This window comes from Nelumbo nucifera, chromosome 1 (genome assembly GCF_055504915.1).
Source record: "Nelumbo nucifera cultivar China Antique chromosome 1, China Antique-T2T, whole genome shotgun sequence".
In the NCBI taxonomy this organism is placed as follows: domain Eukaryota; kingdom Viridiplantae; phylum Streptophyta; class Magnoliopsida; order Proteales; family Nelumbonaceae; genus Nelumbo; species Nelumbo nucifera.
Genome location: NC_142649.1, coordinates 185,631,462 through 185,648,935, shown reverse-complemented (window position 1 = coordinate 185,648,935; position 17,474 = coordinate 185,631,462). Strand labels below are relative to the sequence as shown.

The following is a 17,474-nucleotide window of genomic DNA, read 5'->3' as shown; positions in this document are numbered from 1 at the left end:
AAGCACATGGTCCAGACAGTAGCAATTTATTTGAAATTTCCCCCTGAGGGCAGACATAGGTAATGTGGATTACCCAGCCATTCATAACTCCAGTGAATTGGATAGGAGAGATGTAATGAAAATGTGACCACAACACAGTCAACTGAAAAGGAACAGTAAAGTTCTATAAGAAACTCAGTAAACAATTAACTCTTCCTCTAGTCATGGACACATACTGCACAAAAGCACCTCATCAAAAACACCATTGTGTCACCTTGAGATGTTTGTGCTGCATCATCTGCTTGTTACTTATCACATGTAACCTAAATCGCACTAGGAGAATAAAAGAAACCCTTTGTCACCTTGGGGTGTTTGTGCAATCACCTGCTTATCACTTTTACATGTAACCTAAGCCAAGTAGATGTAACAAAGCTTCCATGACTAGATGGAAAAGTATGAATTACAAAGCTTCCATGCAATATATAATATGATTATGAGATTACAAGGAGAATAAAAGGCAAGATAACACTACAAGGTTGGCAAGAAAAATACATGAAGTCAGGATATTCAGACCAGTTCCATCAAAGCATCACGTAGTCAACTGACTAGTTAATTGAGGGTGGCCAACTCATTGCATCACTAACCAGTTGGTTGCTACTCATGACATGGTCACCTCAGAGACTAAAAACTGACTAGGTCAACTAATCAATTAGCATCTAGATCGACTGGTTGACTTTATCTTTACTTTTTTACAACAATATAATATATGCTTTTATTTCTTGTATGCATGCAGTTGCTTCAACAATTTGTGATCAAAGGATGATGGAATATAAAATACATATAAGGCATATAGATGAAAGTGGAGGAGAGGTTCTTTTAAGCTTTCTCCCAATCAGTTGTCTACTGGTATAGATTTTCCACAAACAAGAAATGCATCAAATGGTAGAGATTGCAATATTTCTTTGAAAAAATCAAAGGCGAAAATCCCTACAAGACCAGCAAAGAGGTGATTGCAGTTTACAGATGGACTACAAGATCAGCCGACTACTACTGATGGGTTAGCTAAGCAAGGAGCAATGAGAAGCCGGTTGTATTGGGGATTAATTGCCCAAGATGGAACTATGAAAATATAACACAGATAAGAGCTAGCAGATTAAAGGGTTCTTGGCACATTTATTTTATCCAGTTCTTTTTAATATTTTAATTAAGCAATTTGATTGTTACTGATATGGAAAAACAAATTAATATACATAAACAAATAAAGGGGATTGGTTTGGGGACATCCAAGAGGTCATTGCTTGCTTGATGTAATGATAAAATCTTGGGCTGACAAGCATGAGCTTGAGTGTGAGAGTAGCTACTTTGTGCAAAATGTAGAGACAGTTAGCAGCTTCGAGTGTGTGGTTCCATACCCACACTTTGATTCATGTTATTATGGTGTGTTTCTGTGTAATATCCATAAACTGGAAACATATGAGACTCGTGTTAGTTTAGAATATTCACAGCCGTTGGATAGATCTAGAGAGATTTATCCTGCCAAACTTGACACTGATGTGCCGCTAAGTTGGTTGGGGTGGCTTGTCTCAGCTATTAGGGTGAGACCTGAGGTACATGCAGTGTGGGTTTTCTTAAAACCCTGAACCGGACCAGAATTCCAGTATTGCCCTGGACCTTGGAGATAGATGGGCAAAACTGGAATGTTGCACCTGACCCTTAGACTCAATTATGATACTACACTAGGTGTTGGATTTGGTTGTCTTTGATATGCCAATCAGTGAGATCCTTAGAGGGGGTCAAAACCTAGGTATGCTGGGACAATTCGAGAATTCATCTGAGTGCGTGATCATAGTGACAGGATCAACCCCTTTGTCGGACAAAGTGAATGATCGGGGATGCACCCTCTCTGATGGAAACCAAAACTGCCAGCAGTCGATTTCAACCGTTGAAATTTGTTTTGCAAAATATATTTATATAGAGATATAAATACATATATATATATATATATATATCCAAAATGTTTGCAAAATGTTTTAATTCCCGGGATCCATGTGAGTAGAGAGTGCAGTACTGTACCTTGCAGCCAAGGGAGAGATCCTCTCTTGTCGGGTAGTGTTTGACCATTATGGACTGAGAGGTTAAGTGTAAGACCATTGAGGGTAATACCTGATGGGCTAATCTTGCATCTGCCCACAGTTCTTGGGTTTTTATAAGGTGGCTTGACCTAGGGACCATTTAGTGTAAATGTTGGGCCCATTAAGAGACCATGGTGATGGACTCAGGGGTTCACTGTCTCCTACAGTGAATTCGGCCAGGCCTTGTAACAGAAGCTGGGCTGAACCCATGTGGTTGATGTGTAAATCAATGCTTGGGTCTCACGCCATACAAGGATGACCAACTGGGCAGCAGTTTGGAGGGTAAGTGAGCAGATGGACTTAATGGGCCTAAAGCCCAATTCGAACTGGCTTAATGAGATTAATTAAAATGGGGCAGTTTTGGGATTTAGATCAGCAGATAGGATAAGGGATTGTCCCTATCCACTCAGAGAGTCCAGATCTAAATAAACATTTGGATAAGGAAACTCCTAATTAGATTAGGAGGGTTGATCTTTACTGCAGATAAGATAAGGGATTATCCTTATCTCTTAAAGAGAGTCCAGATCCAAATACAAGATTTGGATTAGGAAACTCCTAATGGGATTAGGAGATGCCCTCTTTAAAGGCTATAAATAGAGGAGTAGGGAGAACCTCCAACACACAATTCTCAGTTCAGATATTACAAAGAGAGAAGAATATGTAGTTCGACTGCTCCTGTCTTCTGCTCTTCCCTGCTCTTTCCGCCATACCAGTTCGATCTCCACCTGTGGGAGTGATCAAGAAGTGTTATTGATATTACCTTTTGGCAGAAAAGGTAATCAGAAGTCGTGCTCACTAGCCCTCCATCAAATTCTTGCTAAAGAGCCATCCTGTTGATTCTGCTTCATCCTGCACCGTGTCATCTTCGGTGGAAGCAGTCTTTGGATAACACCTTCATTGGAGGTTATTGTTACTTCGTATCAGGTATAACCCTCTACTCCCTTTTGGTTTCAAATCTAGTCTGGTTTAGATTCAAGATTGATCCTTAAAAATGCAGTTTTCTAAAATAGGGAATGTGATTCCCACGTGGGAGAGAGAGAAATTTTTGAAATTTTGCCCAACCTTCCTGCAAGGTTCGGCCATCCATATGATGGATCTCTCATCCCTTCACCATACCCACACTTAGTTATTTTTTATTCTTTTTTAAGTTGGGTCGGCTGGCCTTGTTTATGCTAGTTTATGCCCTTGTTTGAATTTTATTCTAAATAGGATTAGAGTATGATTTTTATTCTAAGTAGGATTAGAATAACTTCCATTCTTGTAAAGAGATTAATCTATATAATAAAAATTATGGGGCGGCAGAATCAATCAACCGAACCCCTTTCTTCTCTCTTCTCTTCTCTTCTTCTCTTTGAAGCCTAGTTATTCCTTTCTTTTTTTTTCTTTTCTTTTCTGAATTGCAGTAACAGAAATCTACTAGCTTTTATTCAAGTTGGTATTAGAGCAATTGGCGAGAAAGACTAGGTTTTTAATGTAAGCCTGATCTGGTTAGCTACATGAGAATCCATTAGATCAAGACTTCTGTAGTAATTGCCTGATTCTTGGAGGTTACTGGAATGTGAAGACTGCCCAAGAAGGTGAAAGATTATTGGAGAATTACCCGGTGACCAGGAAGAATCAAAGTTCAGATTCGATCAAGGTTAGGGTTTCAAACCAAAGTGGACGATCAGAATTCTTTTTTCTGAGAAAGAGTTCAGGTTCAATCAAGGTTAGGGTTTCAAACCAAGGTTAGGGTTTGAATCATAGTGACAGATCTCAGGTATAACCTTTAAGCTAATTCGATCTTAGATAGAAGTTATCAAGAATTCTTTTTAGCAGCGGCATAATAAATCTGAGAATACCTTGCTGTTTTCTCCTTGGCATTAAACCCTTCGATCTCTTTTGAGGAACCAAGATCTGTTCTTTACTAATATTGATCTAGGGCTCTGATATTTTGACTAAAGTTACATTTTTGAGAAGAAACTGTCGATTGGAATTAAGTTCTAGGCACCTATTCTTTGCTGAGATCAATTTCTGGATTGTTTTTCTCTGTTTTTCTTAGTGTTTCAGCAGAAAATTAGTCTCCTTTAATCTTCTTCTTGGAGTTTTGTGACCTATTTGTGAGCTACATAGTATGGAAAAAGTTGGAAGTGAGGTGAAAACACAAGGGGAAGGTATTTTTGGGGCTGGTAACATGACTGAAAATTCGTTCCAGATTACCACTGTTAGGTTTGATGGAACAAATTACTTGGAGTGGGCCCAATCGGCAATGATGGCCATTGGAGGTAGAGGTAAATTAGGGTATGTGACCGGAGACACAAAGGAACCAGCCAAGGAAGATACATCTCATCCAATATGGGTTCAAGAGAACTACTTGGTGATGACTTAGCTATGCAATTCTATGCAACCCCACGTCAGCCGAAACTACCTTTGGGCAAAAACAGCCAAAGAGATTTGGGACAGCATGAAGGAGACTTATTCTCAACCCCTTAATGTGGCTAGAGCTTATGAACTGAAGTGTGAACTAAACAACCTCAAACAAGGGGAGAAGTCAGTCTCAGTGTATTTTGCTAATCTGAAATTTCTTTAGCATGAAATTGATCACTTGGAAAATATTGAATGGGAAAGCCAGAGAGATGCAACAACATATAGAAAACTGATTGAAACTGTTAAAGTTCAGCCTGTCCTAGAAATCTGTTTGGTTTGTTAGTTGTAAAGTAAACAGCAAGAAGGAAGAAAAGAAAGAAGAAGAAGGAAGAAAGGGGAAGGAGAGGAGAAAAGGTCTGGTTCAAAAACTAAGAAGTAAATTCCTCCTAGATTCAGCCAGACCTGTTATTATATTATTAATAAGACTGGAAAAGACAAGAGTGCCCTTATTTAAGTAAGAGGCACTCGAACTAACATAATAGTACACATCAGCACTCTCAACAGGTGTACAAAGACTAAAATACCCCTTCACTAACACTCCCCCTCAAGCTGGTGAGTATATATCATATAATCCCAGCTTGTTACATATGTAGTCCACTCTCCCCCGACTCAAACCTTTTGTAAACAGATCTGCCCACTGATTTCCTGTATTAACATATGCAGTCTCTATCACTCCATTCAGCACCTTCTCTCTCACAAAATGACAGTCAACTTCGATATGCTTGGTTCTTTCATGAAACACTGGATTAGAAGAGATATGAACCGCTGCCTGATTGTCACAGTAGAGCTTCATTGGAGCACCAATGTCATATCCTATCTCCTGTAGAAGATTCCTTAGCCACACTAATTCACAAGCAGTATGTGCCATGGCCCTATATTCTGCTTCTACACTGCTTCTTGCCACAACTGTTTGCTTCTTACTTTTCCACGTTACCAAGTTACCCCCCAAGAAGGTACAATAGCATGTGGTAGACCGTCTATCAGACATGGAACCTGCCCAATCAGCATCGGTGTAACCTTCTACTTCCAGTTTTCCACCACTTTTGTATAGTAACCCACGGCCAGGGGCTCCTTTCAAGTACCTCACAATCCTTAGCACTGCATTCCAATGTGGGACCAAAGGTTTCTGCATGAACTGACTCACCACACTAACCGCAAATTAGATATCTGGCCGAGTAATGGTTAGGTAGTTTAATTTGCCTACAAGACGTCGGTATCTGCCAGGGTCTTCAAATACTTCACCTATATCACTGCTCAGCCTCGTATTGGTTTCCATAGGTGTCTCAGTCGATTTAGTACCCAACAAACCTGTTTCTTCCAGTAAATCCAGCACATATTTCCACTGACACAAATTAATGCCATGCTTAGATCTTGTTACCTCTATGCCCAAAAAGTATTTCAATTTGCCAAGGTCCTTTGTCTGAAAGTGTTCCTGTAGGAATGCCTTCAATCTGTCAATGTCCATTTTATCATTCCCAATCACAACGATATCATCTACATACACCACCAGTAGTATTTTGCCTACCGGAGAGTCATGACTGAAGACAGAGTGATCAACTTGGCACTGTTTCATACCAAACTTCTTGACCACCTCACTGAACCTACCAAACCATGCTCGAGGGGACTGTTTAAGTCCATATATAGCCTTCTTAAGTCTGCATACCGTACCATCCTCCCCCTGAGCAACAAACCCTGGTGGTTGCTCCATGTAGACCTCCTCGAGCAAATCACCATGCAAAAAGGCATTTTTGATATCAAGCTGATATAAAGGCCAATCATACATAGCTGCAAGGGAGATGACAACACGAACTAACCCTATCTTAGCAACCGGGGAGAATGTCTCTGTGTAGTCAATGCCATAGGTTTGGGAGTACCCTTTCGCAACCAGACGCGCCTTCAGGCGCTCAACACGACCATCTGGCAAGTACTTAACGGTATACACCCACTTACAACCGACAGCCTGCTTCCCAGGAGGAAGAGCGATGAGATCCCAAGTGTGATTATGATGGAGTGCAGAGAGCTCTTCTTCCATAGCACGGCACCACTCTGGAGAGGTAAGGGCTTCCTGGACATCCTTAGGAACAACTATTGAAGATAACAAGGAGATGAACTGGCGATGGGAGGTGGAGAGGTAAGGGAAACAAAATTGGAAATAGGATGAAGGGTGCAGGTGCGTTTACCTTTCCGTAAGGCAATAGGGAGATCAAAGTCGAAAGCTGGTGTCGGATCTGAAGCCGGATCTATCGACGGTGATGAAGCCGGAGGAAGCGCAGCCGATACACGTGGGCGATGTGTATACACGTGACGGATAGGTGGGCGGTCAACTGACGGTGGCACTGGAGGCAAAGATGTAGGCACGACTGGGACCAGAGGAGGAGGATCAGCCACAGGAAGGGGAAGAGTAGGAGGTGATGAGGAAGAAGCAGCATCATCGGACCCCAAGAAGAACAGAGTACACTCAAAGAAAGTAACATAAAAACACACCAAAGAACGACGAGAACTGGGATGGTAACACTTGTACCCTTTCTGAATCCGGGAGTAGCCAAGGAAGATACACTTAAGGGATCGTGCATCTAACTTGTCAGTCCCGGGACCCAGATTATGGACGAAGCAGACACACCCAAATACCCGAGGAGGAAGCGGAAATGGAGACATGTTGGGAAATAGGACACTAAAAGGAGAACGACCATCAAGAATAGACGTGGGCATCCGATTAATTAAGAAACTAGAGGTGAGCATTGCATCACTCCAAAAGGGTTTGGGAACATTCATGTGATGCATGAGTGAGCGGGCCATTTCTGCAAGATGTCGGTTCTTTCTCTCAGCAACCCCATTTTGTTGTGGGGTGTAGGTACATGAAGTTTGGTGTATAATGCCATGTTGGTCCAAGTATTCTTGAAAAAATGAAAACAAGTATTCACGGCCATTATCAGAACGGAAAATTTTGATGTGAACGCCAAATTGATTGCGGATCTCATCATAAAATTTCTGGAAGATGGCAAATAGTTCACTTCTTTCTTTCATTAAATAGAGCCACGTCATTCTTGAAAAGTCATCAACAAAAATAACAAAATATTTGTGTCCATTATATGACATCACTTTATAGGGACCCCAAACATCTGAATGAATTAAAGAAAAAGGACTCCACACACGGTTATCAACCCCAGAACTAAAGGGAACACAATGCTGTTTCCCAAATTGACACAACTCACAATCTAGAACAGAAAGTTGACTCAATGAAGGGACCAAGGACTTCAGCACTTTCAACGAAGGATGACCAAATCTACAATGCCACTGGAGAGGAGAAATAGATGACTGAAGGGCCGTTGACGTTCTTCCACCACCATCAAGATAATACAGTCCACCGGTTTCATGCCCTCCACCAATCTTCATCCCCGTCTTGAGATCCTGAAAAACACACATAGAGGGGTAAAATGTAACGAAGCAATTAAGGGACTTGGTCAACTTACTAAGATTAAATGGAAGTTTAGGTACATATGAAACAGAGGATAGGGACACAGGGTCCAGGTCAACATTACCAACACCACGAATAGATGACGTGGAGCCATTAGCAAGGGTAACAGATTGTGATGTTGAGCAATGAGTGAGAGATGAAAACACACCTGGAGTTCCTATCATGTGATCGGAGGCTCCAGAGTCAATGATCCAAGGGTTGGGTGTGGATGCCAAACAAGCCATACCTGAGTGTGCAAAGGTAGTTGTGTTCTGCTGCGACGTGGATTGAACAAACCTTTCATACTCATCACGAGGAACACTCACCATCTCCCTGCCTGGACCATCTGGAGAAGTAGAAGGCATCTGGTCAGCTGATCGGTTCTCCTATCTAAAGCTGGAACTGGTATCACTAGTCATGGCATGGTTGGCCCACGTCGAAGGTGGACCGTGTAAATCATAGCAGTAGTTAATAGTATGTCCATCCAAACCACAATGAATACACCTCTGTGGACCCGAGCCACGTCCTCTACCACAAGCTCCCCCTGAATCTCTGCCTCCAGTACGACCACCACCACGGATATGTGTAGGACCACCACTACCACTCCGGCCATACACTGGACCACTATTGCCACCTCGGCCAGGCTGGGCTCCTCGAGCCCCACTTTTGCCACCTCGTCCTCTCGACACTGCAAATGCTGATCTATCTGAGATACTAGAGGTTTCCATAGATCCAATGGAAGTCCTCCGAAGACGAGCAAACACCTCCTCTAGAGATGGAAGAGCAGATCCTCCTAGTATCTGGGCTCGTACTGGTTCATACTCAGACTTCAGCCCCACCAGAAACCGGGTCACATCAAGCTGCTCTCTCTGTTGCTGTTGAACCTTGACATCAGAAGTGAGAGGGTGATAGACATCTAGCTCATTATGGATATTTCTCATACTGGCATAGTACTCCTCAAGGCTTTGATTTCCCTGTTGCAGATTGAAGTATTCCTGATACAGTTGATATACCCTAGTTGTATTATCTTGACCAGAATACAATTTCTTAGCATGATCCCACACCTCTTTGGTTGTGTCAAGAAACATGAAGTTCACACTGATTCTGGGTTCCATACTGTTCCACAATCATGTGATAATTTGTGCATCTTCCTATTCCCAGTCTTCATACTCCTGAGTACTAGTGGGAGGTTTCTCCTCTCTTATGTGCTTTACCTTCTTCTTCGCCTTCAGAAAAACCTCTACAGACTTGGCCCAAGGGACATAATTCTCTCCATTCAGTTTAATGGAGGTCATTTGGACATTCAGATAGTCAGTAGATATCATCACACTAGGTTTACTATCACTGTTATCTGCCATTGCCGAATTCTCTTATCACTAAAATTGAGCACTACACACTGCACACTACACACAGATACTTCACCGAAATCTGCACACTGATTCAGTTATGACAAAGGCTGAAAGCTGTATTTGTAACACCACAAACCCTACTCTACAGCTACCGGAAGTTTCACCATTAAGTAGACACTATTTCCCTTCGAATCACACACAAACCAGCATAAACCCTAGCATAAACCCTAGCATACTGCGATCTGAAAACCCATCATACGATCTGTACCACACCTCTCATGTGTTCCATGACAGGAAAATATGCATAAAAAAAACTCCTTACCTCATCACCTGAAGGCCAACCACACGAAGGAATGAAACACCACTGCACCACACACACCAGCCCTACATTAATTAGGGGAGGGCTTAGAAACCACAGCAACCGATCACCAACAACACCACCGGAGGCATAGAAACCTCCAAGGGAAGAGGGCGATCACTCCTTTTTAGCCCTTTTCCCAATCTCCAAACAATGGCTGAGAAATCTAAGAAAACCCTAGTTCGAATGCGCAAAAAACAGAATTCTAGCAGGACTGATTTGTTTGATGTGGCTCTGATACCATGTTAAAGTTCAGCCTGTCCTAGAAATCTGTTTGGTTTGTTAGTTGTAAAGTAAACAGCAAGAAGGAAGAAAAGAAAGAAGAAGAAGGAAGAAAGGGGAAGGAGAGGAGAAAAGGTCTGGTTCGAAAACTAAGAAGTAAATTCCTCTTAGATTCGGCCAGACCTGTTATTATATTATTAATATGACTGGAAAAGACAAGAGTGCCCTTATTTAAGTAAGAGGCACTCGAACTAACATAATAGTACACATCAGCACTCTCAACAGGTGTACAAAGACTAAAATACCCCTTCACTAACAGAAACAAATAGTGTTTGAGTTCTTAGCCAGTCTAAATTCAAATTTTGACATTACAAGACAGCAACTTCTCACTAGGGAGAGTGTGACCTTATCTCAAGCCTACTCATTGGTTCATAGTGAAGAGAGTAGGAGAAAGGTTATGCTATCTTTTCAGCCTACAGAAGCAGCCTTGGCAGCAACAAAATCTAAGGTTGGAGGAGAGAAGGATAGGGAAATTAATAAGGAAGACAAAAGAGACATTGTTTGTGATCATTGCAAGAAGCCTAAACACACCAGGGACATTTGTTGGAAGTTGCACCCTCACCTAATGCCAACAAAATTTAGAAACAAGAAGGGGAGTGCTAATGTGGCAACTACTACAAACAGTGCATCTTCTTCCAGCACAAGGACCAACATCTTTAGATGTTTTAGCTGCTGTCCGGGCTGCATTGACACAGCTAAAAAGTGAAGTTGGTATTATTGAAACATCTTAGCATTCAGGTACCACATCTGCTTATTCTACTTCAGCCCTTGCTCGCACAGATACAAGAGCTACGGCATGTCATGCTTCAGCCCCAGGTAACACTAGACCATTTTGGATTATAGATTCAGGTGCTTCAGACCATATGACCAGTTTATCTACCTTGTTTCCCACATATTGCTTAACCTCTGGGAGAGACAAAGTGTTTAACATCAGACTATCTGATGTCGTCTCCCTAACCTCAGTTTTGCATGTTCCTAAGCTTAGTGCTAACTTGCTTTTAGTAAGTAGTATTACAAAGAACCAAAATTGTTCGGTAACCTTTTTTCCTGACCGTTGTGTTTTTCAGGATCTGGAAACGAAGGTGATTGGGATTGGCCGTGAGATGGAGTTTACCTGCTTGATCATCCACAGGGAAAGCAGAGTGATGTTGGAAATTGTTTGCCTCTTAGTCTTGGAGTCAGATTATACTTTGGCATAACAGATTAGGTCATTTATCTTTTAGATCTTTAAAGAGTCTGTTTTCGGGTTTATTTGAGTCAGTCCAAGTGTCTACTTTGAAGTGTGAAAGTTGTGAACTTGCAAAACACTGCAAATCAACTTATCCTTTGAGTTAAAAAAGAAGCAATCTTCCTTTTGAAATTGTGCATACAGATGTTTAGGGGCCATATCATACTCCTACCATGGGAGGGTACAGATATTTCTTATTATTTGTTGATGATTATACCCGCTTCTCATGGGTTTACCTTATGCACTCTCGAGCAATGTTTTAAAATGCGGAGGCGTAGTTCAAAACGCAAGAGGCGTAAGCCTCCTTAAAAGGAGGAGGAGGATGAAGAGGAAGGAGGGATCTCATTTTTTCTTTATTTTTAATAAAAATCTTTTATATTAAGAAGAATAAATATGCATAACATTAGTTGAAAGGGGGGGGGGGGGGGTCTTGTCGAAGCGGAGGCGAGCGAGCGAAGCAAGTTGAGGTTGCCCCCAACCGAAGGGCAAGAGCAAACCACTTTCTTTCCTTTCCTTTCCTTTCCTTTCCTTTCCTTTTTTTTCTTTTTTCTTTTTTTTGTCTTTTTATATCAGATGTGCATGAGGCGTACGCCTCTAGCACGCCTCATGAAAAAAGCACCTCTTGCACCTGAGGCGTACGCCTCAGAGGTGTCAACGCCTCTGGCATACGCCTCAGGGCGTTTTGGGAGCACCTCGCCTGGAGGCGCGCCTCTAGGTGTACGCCTCCCATGCCTTTTAAAACACTACTCTCGAGATAAGGTCCCTTCTTTGACCCAGGCCTTTCATCAAATGGTTCTAACCCAGTTTGAAATCAAGATCAAAATTCTTAGATCTGACAATGCCAAAGAGTACTTTGCAAAACCCTTGGCATCATATCTCCTAGATCATGGGGTCATTCATTAGAGCACCTGTCCTCATACACTTCAGTAGAATGGGGTTGTTGAGAGAAAAAATAGACATATCCTAGAGGTAGCCAGAAGGATCATGCTCAACTCTAACGTTCCCATACGCTTCTAGGGGGATGCAATTCATACAGTTGTTTACCTTATTAACAATGTTCCCTCACGGGTTCTAAACATGAAAACACCACTCAGCCTCTTGTATCTAGACAAGGACTTGTTCACTATTCCCCTCAAAACTTTTGGGTGTACTTGTTTTGTTCAAATCCTTGGACCTCATCGCTCCAAGTTTGATCCAAAAGCTCCTAAATGCATTCTTAGGTATGCACAAAGTAAAAAAGAATATTGCTATTATGAGCCTGCTTCAGGGAAACGTTTTGTGTCCATGGATGTCACCTTTTTTGAGGATATGCCCTACTATCATAGAGCTTCTCCTCAAGGGGAGAGTAGTGAGGAAGGGATTTCAGTTTCAGCCCCAAGAGTTCCGTTACCTGTTCCAGTTACTGAGGGGGAGTGTCGTGAAGAGGGCTGTCAAAAGTGGAGGGAGTTGAGAATGTATCACAGAAAGTGGTAGAGGCAGGTTGATTCCCGTCCTCAACAGCAATCCAGGCCAATCCCAACATCTTCAACAACCCCAGATCCAGACACTACCATTGCTTTCACTGTTGAGACAACCATTGTAGATACTACAAATACTTTGCCTGAGCCTGACACTGTTGATCCTCAGCCCCGCCTTTCGATCTTGATCTTCCAATTGTAATTCATAAAGGGAAGCACCGTTATACCTCATCCACTACCCATTGTATCTCCAAGTTTCTTTCCTATGGTTGTCTCTTAGAATCTTATAGATCTTATCTGGCATCTATTGCTACTATTCCTATACCCAGAACAGTACAAGAAGCTCTATCGATACCTGAGTGGAAGGAAGCGATGAAAGCATAAATGGATGCTCTTGTTAAGAACAATACATGGGAACTAGTAACCAACTTGAGGGGAAGAAACTTGTTGGGTGCAGATGGGTATTTACAGTAAAGTATAATGTTGATGGTTCTGTAGAGAGGTATAAGGCTAGACTGGTTGCAAAGGGATTCACACAAACTTATGGCATACACTATATGGAAACCTCTACACCAATTGCAAAGATATCAGAATCCTACTATCCACTACAAACTTTAAACAGCCACTATTTCAAATGGATGTGAAGAATGCTTTCCTCAACAGAGACTTACAAGGAGAGGTGTACATGGAGTAATCCCCTGGTTTTTATAGTACAAAAGCAGGAAGGAAAGTTTGCCTTCTTAATAAGGCTTTATATGGGCTGAAGCAATCTCCGAGAGCTTGGTTTGACGGGTTTAGACTAGCTTTGGAAAAACTTGGTTACACACAGGCTCAGTCATATCACACTCTTTTCTTTAAGAAAATAGACTCTTCCCTGACCCTACTGGTTGTCTATGTGGATGACATTGTGATAGTAGGCAGTGATACTGGGGAGATTGAATCACTTAAACAGCATCTTCACAAGGAATTTAAAGTTAATGACTTAGGGGAATTGCGTTATTTCCTGGGAATTGAGGTAGATCGATCAAAGTATGGCATTTTTATCTCTCAAAGAAAGTATGTTCTTGACTTATTAGAGGAAACTGGAAAGTTATGAGTAAAGCCTGCCGATACACCCATTGAGCAGAACCATAAAATAAGTGCAGAGAATGGAGAACCACTTAAGGACAAAACTATGTATCAAAGGCTAGTTGGAAAACTACTTTATCTTTTCCTAACTCGGCTAGATATCTCATATGCTATCAGTGTTGTTAGTCAGTACATGCATTCTCCCAGGACTACTCACCTCATTGCAGTGGAAATGATACTTTCTTATTTGAATAAATGCCTAGGGAGAGGCATACTCTTCAAAAATAGTGGTCACATGAAAATAGAGGTATATACAGATGCGGATTGGGCTGGATGTGTTGATGACAGGAGGTTTACCTCTGGATACTGCGCATTTGTGGGAGGGAATCTTGTTTCCTAGAGAAGCAAGAAACAAAATGTTGTTGCTCGTTCTAGTGCAAAGGCTGAATACAAATCCATGGCCAATGGTGTTGCAGAAATATTATGGCTAAAATCCTTGCTTAATGAGCTGGAAATTGATTATGAGAAGCCTCTGATGTTGTATTGCAATAATCAAGCTGCAATTAATATTGCCCACAACCCAATACAGCATGACAGGACTAAGCATATCGAGGTGGACAAACATTTTATCCAAGAGCGAGTTGCATCTCAAGAAGTGTGCTTTCCTCACATTGCCTCAGACATGCAGTTAGCTGATCTCTTCACCAAAGCAGTCACAAAAATCAAATTAGAAACAGATTTACGCAAGTTGGGCATGACAAATATCTACTCCCAACTTGAAGGGGAGTGTAGAGATAGTTAGCATCTTCAAGTGTGTGGTTTCATACCCACACTTAGTTATTTTTTATTCTTTTTTAAGTTGGGCCGGCTGGCCTTGTTTATCCTAGTTTATGCTTTTGTTTGAATTTTATTCTAAATAGGATTAGAGTATGATTTTTATTCTAAGTAGGATTAAAATAACTCCTATTCTTGTAAGGAGATTAATCTATATAATAAAAATTATGGGGCGGCAGAATCAATCAACCGAACCCCTTTCTTCTTCTCTCTTCTCTTCTCTTCTCCTCTTCTTCTTCTCTTCTTCTCTTCAAAGCCTAGTTATCCTTTCTTTTCTGAATTACAGTAGAACAGAAATCTACTTGGTTTTATTTAAGTCAAAAGAAATACCAAAATTTAGGTCCATATCCAGTCTACCCCTCCCAAGACCCTAGAAGGCTAGGACCAACATTAGGGAGTCCACCTTATTAAAAACAGGATGCCCCAAGTAATCACCCATAAACAAATAAATAGGGCATTGACAACAAATAGAACTGATTAATAATTTATTATGGGTGTAACCAGTGTTTTAAAAACTAGCTCAAAGGTTGAATCAATTTTCCCTTTGGTTCAATGGGTCAACGGTTCAACTGTCCAGGTCAACAGGTCAACTAATGATATCATCAATACAAAAGATTCCAAAAAAAATACCAAAACCAGTAACCCTTGAATGGATCAGACAAGTCAATGGTTTTAACTATTTGTGTCAACGGGTCGCTCGCCGAGTCAATGGTTATTTTTTTTTTTTTGTAACATAGCAGCTTAGAGGTTGACCCAAAACCAAGGTCATGACCAGGTCACCAGTATGATCAGCCAGGTCAACAATGGATGTAACCCATTGCATGTTTTGCCAAACACAATCAAAGTGTGATTCAGATGAGGTGCAACCTTATGACTATTCAAATTTGTGTTTCCTATTCTAGTTCTAAGCACCAACACTTTCCCCTACCTACTTCCACACAAATTTGGCATCTGAACATGGGGAAAAAGAAAATAGTTATATAACTTGTTTCCTTTTCCAATTACTCATTAAGTGCTTACAAAATTCGGTATTGCTAATAAAAAAAGATGTATACCATGCTTACCCGTAATGCTAAAAGAAAGTGACTAAACATTCAACCAACATCTCTTAGTTCACAAATGATCCTTATAATAGATTTATAGTTATTAGTATATACAACTTATGCATGAATTAGTTATATTCATAGCCACAGACACCTCATGAAAAATTCACTAATTACTCACCAGTATCAAATTATGAGCATAATACGAACCAATTTACATGGTTCTGCTTCATAACCCCACTGTCGCCCCCTGATATAGGATCAACTACTCTGATATTAATTTATGTAGGACTGATATGTTCCATGGCTGGACAAGTAACAACTTTGAGAGAAAATTGAAAAAGGACATGATATTTTTCAGGGGTTTAAGTCCCATGTTTTGGTTTTATGAGGCTAGGAGCAGGCTCTAGAGAAGCTGGATGAAGGGTTGTCTAGGGTAATGGGTCTTTGTGATAATGTGATTTGATTAGAAAGTTATACATCTATGAAATTTGGTTTTATTATTAAGAACAGTTTTATCCAGTTTTCCTAAAAAAAAAGGAAAAAAAAAAAAGAAAGCCAATACACAAGGGAAAAAAGGGAAAAAAAAAAGAAAGTCTTGCACAATAAATAAGGCTGTGTTTTGTTGCAATGCAAATTTATTTGCACTAGTACAAATGAATGGGAGTGCAATGTAATAAATGCAATTTCTTGTTTAATTTTGTTTTGGATTTTACTTTATTCTGCTTCATGTCTTAAGTTACTTCATTGTACTACAATCAAAAAAATAAGCTAAAATTTGAAATAAAAATGGGTCAGTTTACACTCAAATCATTTGCACTGCCATGTTTTGCATCAGTGCAAATTTATTTGCATTGCAACCAAACATAGAAACAAAAAAAAAAAAAAAACAGCGTAAGCCGAAAGAGATTTTTTTTTTTTTGATAAATAACCGAAAGAGAAAATATTAGAGAAGTTGAAATACATTTCACTCGGCACTGCAAAATAGCTCGACCATTATAATCTTGAAGTTGGCCGAGTCTGAAGGTAAAAAATAATGTAGGTTCACCCTTTCTGAACAAGTATGTAAAACGTAAAAGTAACAGATATAACTAAATTTGAACAAATTCTAAGGACCCATAAACAAATTGTTACTCTTCGCGCTGTAGAAAGTACGAGTAAACCAAATAGACAACATCCCACAGCAAAGGAGAAAAAAATAATCATCACAATAGAGGAATAGAACCCCATAAGCAAAAATTAAGAAACAGCAAAAAAAAAATCCAGAAGCAATTGGACAATTTACCGCTTTATACAGGATGTTACCTCAACGAAATGGGGGCGAAGGTCTTTAATAATGGCTCGGATCTTGAAGTACGAGGAATTCTGAATATCAGCATAATCGAGCTTTCTCTTCCTGTTTTGAGCAGGAGGAATCTGAGAAGGGAGGTTTTGTGCAGTGTTTCCAGGTTGAGTTTTCGGGACTTCAGCCGTCGTCCCCGTTGCAGTAGCAGCATTCGCCTCTGCCATGGATCTCTCGCTTGCTCAGCTCTCTCCAGCGCACGGAGAAAATTCATTTAAGTAAAGCGGTCTTCATGTTTTCACTTGGCAAGTAAAAGCGGTCTTCATGTTTTCACTTTTGAGACCAAATCAGCCCCAACAACAGCCCACAGCACATCCCGCCGTGTATTGAGAACATCTTCCACTGATATTTTCAGAAATGATGATGTTATTACAGGAGATGCTCACAATACACGGCGGAGATGTGCTGCGGGAAGTTGTGGGGGCTGATAGTATATGCATATAACAGTAAATATGTAAATCGGGCTGGGCCGGGCTGTGCTTCCCTCCCCTATGGTAAGTTTGGGGGTCACCCGGCACGGCCCATGACCCAAGCCTATATAG

The 17,474-nt window shown here is 40.9% G+C and overlaps 1 protein-coding gene across 1 annotated transcript in view; it reads right to left on the bottom strand.

The window, feature by feature from the left end:
- Positions 1 to 17,178, bottom strand: part of LOC104596077 (uncharacterized) — a 37,799-nt gene extending 20,621 nt beyond the window's left edge. Inside the window, exon 1 of the mRNA XM_010257094.3 lies at positions 16,896 to 17,178. Within this exon, the coding sequence (XP_010255396.1) occupies positions 16,896 to 17,099 (204 nt within the window). The 5' untranslated portion in view covers positions 17,100 to 17,178. The remainder of the gene's footprint in view (positions 1 to 16,895) is intronic.
- Positions 17,179 to 17,474: the final 296 nt, after the last annotated feature.